This window comes from Rhinoderma darwinii (genome assembly GCF_050947455.1).
Source record: "Rhinoderma darwinii isolate aRhiDar2 chromosome 2 unlocalized genomic scaffold, aRhiDar2.hap1 SUPER_2_unloc_10, whole genome shotgun sequence".
NCBI classification, from domain to species: Eukaryota; Metazoa; Chordata; class Amphibia; order Anura; family Rhinodermatidae; genus Rhinoderma; species Rhinoderma darwinii.
Window position 1 is genome coordinate 167,431 of NW_027461675.1, and position 8,443 is coordinate 175,873.

Here is an 8,443-nt window from a genome sequence, read left to right on the forward strand (position 1 = left end):
CGGGTTCGGTCAAAACGGGTTCGGCCAAACCCAGTAAAGTTCGGATTCGCTGCAAACAGAACTTTTCCGTAAGTTCGGACCGAAACCGGGTTCGGTTGTCCCGGTTCGCTCATTTCTACCTATGATCTATATACTATTCCAACTTAGTTGGTTCCCGAAGTTATCCGCCTTCTGGTGCCACAGATCTACTTTTTAGAACAGGAGAGCAACTGGCAGAGATTATGTGCAGTTATCTGTGAGCTATTTATGCTGAATACGTTCACATCAGGTCTGACCGTCTCCTCTCAGGATGAATAGATCGATTCTTACCACCTCTTTATTCCCTCGAGAGCTGAGCACAGGAGATGCAGCATGTAGGATGTTCTTACTGGTGCAGAGCCCCAGCACCTTATGAGGGTCTTCAGGTTTTTAATCATATTTATTACAAAGATTATGTATTTTAATATAATATTAATTGTTTCCTCAATGTCACACAGACAGAAATTATTATCTATCAGATGTTCAGCAGCTGCAGATCCGTCCAGATTGTAATAACTAGACACACACTAAACCAACTGTGAGAGATGAACATTACAAGTTCCATGCACCAAGACTGAACCATATCTCCGACTTTTACAATTTATTATGGGTTTTAATTCTATCCCTGATCTCCTGTCTTGGCAGTACTGGGTAAGAGTCTGTCCACGGAAACATTATGAATATAGAAACTACATTCAAAATATAAATAACAATCAAACATTAAAAATATTGTTAAAGCCATACTGAAATATGCAAATTATGTGTGTGGTCATAAAAGCAGCTCACGCCGGGTATATCTATTGTGATGTCACTACTATTAATGATGGTAAATCTATACTTGAAATATGCAAATTATGGGTGAGGTCATAAAAGCATCTATTGTGATGTCATAGAGCTTGGGTATATGCAATGATGCTGGTCACAGAGCTGTCACTCAGTTGGATGTGACCGGTAAGTTCTCTATCATTTCTCTATCTGTACCTGACTCTGATCGATCCATTATATTAGGAACATTGAATCCATGTTTTCAAGATATGGTTTATTAGAGGTTGTAATATCTTTTTTTGTTTCATTATAGAATTGAATTGCTTAAATATCATAGAAAGAACACAGGCTGTAAGAAATGGCAGCCTACATTCAGCCGATAATAGATTTGCAGGGTAACAGCACATCATTTTGGTTCCCTGCAGCCCTGAGAACTTATTTTGGCTCTCGATTGTAAAGGAGAAATTACAGGATGGTGATATTAGGGGACTGTTATGTAGTAAGTCCTTATATTAGTGTAAATTCCCTAAAAAGAATTCCATAAATTAACACAATGTAATAAAATTCAGAATTTTGATCAAGTAATATAAAAAAAACATGTAAAAGCCATTGAAAATGCCATATTAAGATCTGTAAGTTATAACGAGTGTAGTTAGGTAATCCACCTACACTATATGGCCAATAGTATTTGGACACCTCTCCTAATTATTGAGCCAAGAATCAGCTGGATGGGTGTAAAACACGTCGCCGTTGAATTTTGGAGCATGGGAAACATGTTCTGTTGAGTAATAAATCACGGTTCACTATCTGGCCATCTAATGGACGAATTTGCGTTTTGTGCCTGCCCGGGAAATGCTACCTACTGGACTGTATAGTGCCTATTATAAAATGGAGTGAAGTTTGTATAATGGTCTGGATTGTTTGTAAGGGGTTGGATTAAATCCCCATTTTTCCAGTAGGGGTTAATAAGACTTTTAAACAATTGTATGATTCCAACTTTGTGGTAATAGTTTGGGTAAGACCCTTTCCTGTCCTAGTATGACTGTGCCCCTGTGCACAAAGAGGCTCCCTAAAGACATGGTTTGACAAGTTCGATGTGGAGGAACTTGCGTATCTGCACAGAACCCGGACCTCAATCCCAACAAAACCTTTGGAGTGAATTGGAAAGGCAATTGCGAGCCAGACCTTTTTGCCCAACATCAGTGTCTCAACCATTGGTGTCCATATACTTTTGGCCATATACTGTAGTGTACCGAGTGTATATCTATTGTGATGTCACCGAGCTTAGGTATAAAGTATAGTGCTGGCCAGAGGGCTGTCATTTATCAGGTGGATGTGATCGGTACGGTAAGTACTTTATCATTGCTACGTCTCTAGAAGAGTCTCATCTATCAGTCTCTTTATGAATATTGGATTCTTACATGTAATTCTAGTGTTTGTCGTGTTATTTTTGTTTTTTATTTGGCATACTTATACACTAGGAAATTGCTTAAATAGCAATATTGTGGCCTGTCACATCTGCTCCATAGACAGAATGCAGATTGCAGACAGAAATTGGTGTCTGTATTCTGCTGGTAGATTCATAAAGCAACCACAAAGCAAAGAATGTGAATCTCTGGGAACTTATTATCACACCCTCCAGTTTATAACACCAGTAATTCTCATAATAAATGTTTATAAGGGAATTCATATTTATGAATTTTAGGTTTTCTGTCTGTAGACTATACTATTTATATATCAGGTCAATCCTGAATATTAGCTGGTATGGCTATGCAACCAACCTACATCAGGTGCCGCTATTGTGATGTCTTGAGATGAGTCTAGATAGCCGTGTTTCTTACTGCGTCTATGGTAGTATTGGTTTTATTACAAGATTTAAACTATTTGATGTTTGAATCATGTACATAAATAAATGATTATAAGGAGTATTGCTTTTTTTAAAAAAAATTTTTAGTAATAAAATATTAGTAAGTCCAGGAATAAACAGCCTAATAGCATTCGTCAGACTAAATTGTAGAAGGATAGTGCTAATCCCCTGGAAACGTGTCCTTATTAACAATTGAAATTAATAATTATGTATATAATCATAATAATAATAATAATAATAATAATAATAATAATAATAATAACAATAATAAAGCTAACAATAAAAAGTATTTATTACTAACTCCAATTACTTAGGTTCTAAATTCTGGTTATCAATTAATATAAAAAAAAATTCAACCCTTTAAAATGCCATATGGTCAATTTAACAACCAATACATTGTTTCAGCTTCCAAACCTAATACAATGTTATCAACAGGGGCTCCCAGGTCATGTGATCCTCTGACACTTATGATTGACAATATTCTGTTATAGGAATACCCTATTTAATAACTAATTTTTCCAGCTAGTTTCATCACAAGTAACGACTCCCTTATAGTTTTCTGGTCTTTCTAGGTCTTGCTGTTGGATTGACACTGTGTTACTTACTGTGTTGCTTATACGGTTAGCGATTTGTCCTATTTTCGGAGAACTAGAGGCGATTAGTCAAATTCTATCTTGACTGTCTCCTGGTTTTCTACCAAGGACATTGGTGCAGTTTTGCACCCGGGCATTAAACAACCATGCCCTTTTGGAAAAAATCTAAGAAATATCATGTCTCCCAAATTCCTGATAAAGGAAATCTGATGGGAGACATACCAACTATGGAGGAGCCTAACATCTCGCTCCAGAAGTTTTCTGTCATCAAAGATATGGCAGATGAAAAATCCAGCGATCTTAGTCACAGCAAATATTGTGACATTACATCAAAGAACACCAAGAAGAGCGCATTCAGCCTGCTGACCCGCCTGCGCTCCAAAAATATCCGTAAAAGGTATGTAACTAATAATTCTCATACATTGCTCAGATATCCAGAGCTGTGGTATAACAGTCACTAGATCTTTAATTCTCCCCATATCTTCACAGAAACTTTGGCAGCAGCGCTGTGATCGGCGCTAGAGAACTGGATCGCTATTTCCCAGATAGACGGTTGAGACTATATGTTGCCACCTGGAATATGGAGGGAAAGGTGAGAAGTAATGTACAATATTTATTGTGACCCATCAGTGTGCCCGAGCTCAAGTTGGATGAAATGGGCCAGTAACCATGTCTCTTTAGTTTGTAGTTGAATATCACATAGACAGGTTATATTCTACCCTATGTCAGTTGAGTTGGCGCTCTTTGTATACAATATTAATGTTTGTATATTTTGAACAGGATTACCCGCAAAATGTGGAGGATCTGCTGTTACCATCAGATGATACGAAAGACATTTATGTTATTGGCGTTCAGGAAGGATGTCCAAACAGGTAAGTCTTCTCAGGTTGTCTTACACCAGCCTATGACTGCAGATGGACAGCAGGGCGGCTGATACAAATTCTCTCTCAATGCTCTACTTATTGTATTATCACTCCTTAATTTTCAAAATGTATCCCCAGAGGTTATTATTATATGGAGTGTTGATACAGATGAGTTGAGTATCTTAATCTTGTGTCATTTATTAATATGTAAATCTGAAATTGTGTCTTCTTGTAGACGGGAATGGGAGATAAAATTACAGGAGACCCTTGGACCACACTATGTATTATACCACTCCTCCGGGCTCGGAGTCCTGTATCTCACCATCTTTGTTCGACGGGAACTAATCTGGTTCTGCTCAGGTAAGATTCACATTCCTACATCTACATAAGAAGTCTTGAATGTAGTCATTAGCTGGAACATCTTATTTAGTTATTAGAATTAGATGCCTAAGAGCTTGGCTCTCAGATTCTTGACTTCTGAGTATTGGAGATCTAAAAGTTCACACCACAGTTACAAAGTATGAAATTATGTTCTAGTAATATTTCCATAGTTTAATTGGAAATAATTGCTATTCCATTGTTGCATGTAGTACTCTTAACCACTGACCTGTCTTTTTGTGTTTAATTTCTTATACAGAGGTAGAGCACACCCATGTAACAACCAGGCTATTCCACCATGTGAAAACTAAAGGAGCCTTGGGTGTTGCCTTCACCGTCTTTGGAACATCTTTCCTTTTTATTAATTCACATCTGAGATGTAAGTATTTACAATATTAATATATGACCATGTACAGTTTTACTTTGTATAAAATTGCTGCTATTTGATAATTAACTGAAATATATGGGATGATATCAAGAGATCTGTACTTATGTTTTGGTAAAAATAAAAGGTTTGTTCCAGTTTGATCAAACTTTTTCTAATCTATCAATCTCATTCTATGTTGTGAGTGGCCAGTAATACAGATACACGCAGGTAGAATTAGTGCAGGAGGGGGTGGCGGCGGCTGGTTTCAGTTGCGCCGCCTCCCCCTCTGAGAGGCAGCAGGGCGGACGGTGCGGCCGTATAATCCCTCACACCCACCCCTCCTCTCCATTAGCGGCGGTGGCGCGCTGCAATGTGTTTTTTTGAAAATAATATGCGATTCGGGCCGCCCATATGATCATCCGCCACTGCTAATATGTATTTTTTTGTTGGCAGTTGGGGCAGTCAACAAGAGGATCCAGGACTATAAAACCATCACTGAGGGTCTCCGTCTGCCTCAAATTATTCCGGAAAGAATCAACTCCAATGCCTGTGAGTATTACTTATGTGGTTGAACCTATGGATCCTTTTATCTCTCTATTTGTCTCCGTTGAGTCTAATACAGTCATGTGCTATAATTTTTTTATTTTTTTTTATTCTACAGTGGACGTCACCAGCCGCTTTGATCGGGTGTTTTGGTTTGGAGACCTCAATTTTCAACTTAAAGAGGACAGAAAAAATGTGGAATCTCTTCTGCAGAAGATCCAAGGAAAAGATATGTCCAGTCTCCTCAAACACGACCATCTGAATGAAGCCAAGAACAATGGTATATTTACTAGTAGACCAGTATATCATCGGTGCGGGTCCGACACCTGGACGCTGCACCGTTAAGCTGCTCCAGTGGCCTGCGGGCACCGGATGTTATGCCACACAATGCTATGTACGGAGCCGGAAGCAGTTGGCTCCTTATATAGCATAGCTGCCATGATGCATAACTGCAGGTCTGCCTCCTATTCACTTGAATAGGAGCAGAGTTGCAGTACTGCAGCTCGGCTGCAATTCCGTGGCCGGCGCCAACTGCATCCGGCATGTACGTCCAGTGCTCAAAGGCACCGGACCAGCTGATTAGTGCAGGGTCCGGGTGTCGGACCACCACAGATCATGTACTGATGACCTATCTGGTGAGTATGTCATCAGTTGTCAGAAGTTGGAAAACCCCTTTAATACCACAACCACTTCCACAGATTAATACAAATCACTGACATGATGGTTGATATGTTCCCCAAATTCTTATATAGTGCTAAAATTATCAATTGCTCCTTTTTTTTTTAATACTGACAACTTTTTTTTCTTTCAACTTAAGGGTCCATATTTCTAGGGTTCAAGGAGCACACCATTGATTTCCTTCCTACATATAAGTTTGACATTGGCACAGACACCTATGATACATCAGCAAAGCAGAGAATTCCATCATATACGGTAAGATATCTTATTTCCAGGTCTACAGAGCTTGAGAGACAATAGAATCCATGGGCCAGAGCACCCATTATATAATGAATCCCCTCCCCCAATGTAATGAATTGTTATTATTATAGCTGGAAGAGTAATTTCTTATGAACAAAGCTTTCAGTTAATTTTACTTTTATGTAGTGAGTTTGTCATCACAGTTTCCCAGTGTAATATGTCGTTGCCCAGCATGGGTCAAGGATACTTATTTAATGAAATCTGTGTGACCAAGTCAAACCTAAAATGCAATAAAGTCTCAATATTCTGCAATATAAATAAAGTAGGCCCAACATTTAGGTCTATGTTGTTTTGCAGTTTAATAATATATTATAATATGATTTCACTAATGATATTTGTTATTTTCATGACCTCTACAGGACAGGGTGTTGTTTAAAAGCCAATGTGAGGGAGATGTACGAGTCCTGAGATACGACTCTTGCCCTGTTTTGAAGACCTCAGACCACCGACCTGTTTTTGGCATCTTTGAAGTAAAGATCAGGCCCGGTTCAGATGAGTAAGTCATGTTTTCCTCCATATTGTTCGTATGATACTTTCAGTAGCCGTCATTACTACATGGTCCTTATAGCCAGAGCTCACACTTTGGGGCAGGTGGCTGTACACCTTGGTAACAGTACTGGAGGATTATAGGATGTGAAACTAAGCAAAGTGTGGTTACCTGCTAACATTATTATATGTCTTACATAAATATATTTCTCATTCCAGCATCCCCTTGGCTGGTGGACGCTTTGATCGTAAAATCTATGTAACGGGCATTAGGAGGAAAGGACAAAAAAAGTAGCTGCATCTGTTCATGTCCTTACAGGTAAGAGCTTTGTAGTTGTCTATTATGTTTGCGGTGAAAATGTTCTTCCATCTCTTAGGTTTTCCTCTGTATCTGTAATTTATTTTATCAACTAATTTAACTAAAGTGTAAATAAGTATTTTCAATCTTAAAATTCCAACTCCTTGTATTCAGACACGTTTTCATTTCTGAATGAAGGTTGTGGGCTTTGGGGAACAACTTCCCCAACTGTAAGCATGTATGTAGTATAGTACAATGAGATTCCTAAAGGAACCTGTCATCTGAATGGATGGAACAACTGGATTTTATGATGCATTAGCTTCTAAGCAAAAATGATGGATACAAGGAACATTGCTATTGATGGAAGACATTACTTGGATCTTGCAGGACTCCTAAGGAACAGTTACAATCTCCGGGGCATAAAACATCGGAACATTAGAAAGTTCCCGTAACATGCTGAAGAGCGCAGCTCTAGGTCAGACCCACTGCTTGCATCAACCATCTTCAAGGTTTGTAGTGTGACGCCAAGGATCAATTAAGAAATGTATTTACCTCAAATCACCTTAAAAAGTCTTCTAGATTTTGTGTCTGCTAAGAAACACACATTATAGAACATTAATAGCAAATATTTGTCTTGCAGCATAAACATCAATTCCGCAGTACATCTGGCGAGAATAGCGCTCCCTGTCACCGGAGGAGCCACCATCAATGCTGATAGAAAGGTAAGTTCCTCTGGATGTGTCCCCTCTCTATATTTATCAAGCAGCCTGAATGATCAATATTTAATAGGGTTGTGTGCTTCTCCCCCCAGAACAAGTCAGCAGATATCAACAGAACATCAACACTAATAACAACCAAGGGCAGAATCCGCCATCTTACAAGAATTCCAATGGCGAGACTTAACATTTCTACAACATCTGTCACAGAAGAGACATCAATGTGGTCACCAGGGCATCAATATCACCCAGAAGACCAGGTTCAGAACAGGACAATATGTCATCTCTACTTGTGTCTGTGGAATCCAGATTTTCCACCCCTTACTGATACTACAGTATATACTGTGACATATTCCGTAGTTTTTGCTGGATCTTGTATTACCATCATCTTTACCATTATATATTTTGATCCACAAAAACCTTAAATAAATCTTTAACATCAATCCATAAGTGTGACTGGTAATTGTTATGTGCGCGGCTGCAACTTACCACAGTGTATACATTTCACCTAACCGACCCTTCACAGCGCTATTTGTGTGACATCGCGTTTAATCCAGTGGTAGGTGACAGG

At 38.8% G+C, this 8,443-nt stretch overlaps 1 protein-coding gene across 1 annotated transcript; it reads left to right on the forward strand.

The window, feature by feature from the left end:
* Positions 1 to 1,411: 1,411 nt before the first annotated feature.
* Positions 1,412 to 7,171, forward strand: LOC142674701 (phosphatidylinositol polyphosphate 5-phosphatase type IV-like; the record flags this gene model as incomplete). Its single annotated transcript, XM_075847214.1, is given in 11 exon segments — positions 1,412 to 1,439; positions 3,579 to 3,640; positions 3,733 to 3,835; positions 4,024 to 4,115; positions 4,342 to 4,466; positions 4,744 to 4,863; positions 5,305 to 5,400; positions 5,513 to 5,674; positions 6,212 to 6,327; positions 6,732 to 6,868; positions 7,078 to 7,171. Coding segments are annotated over 11 exon segments (1,117 nt in total), but the record flags the coding sequence as incomplete, so codon positions are not given.
* Positions 7,172 to 8,443: the final 1,272 nt, after the last annotated feature.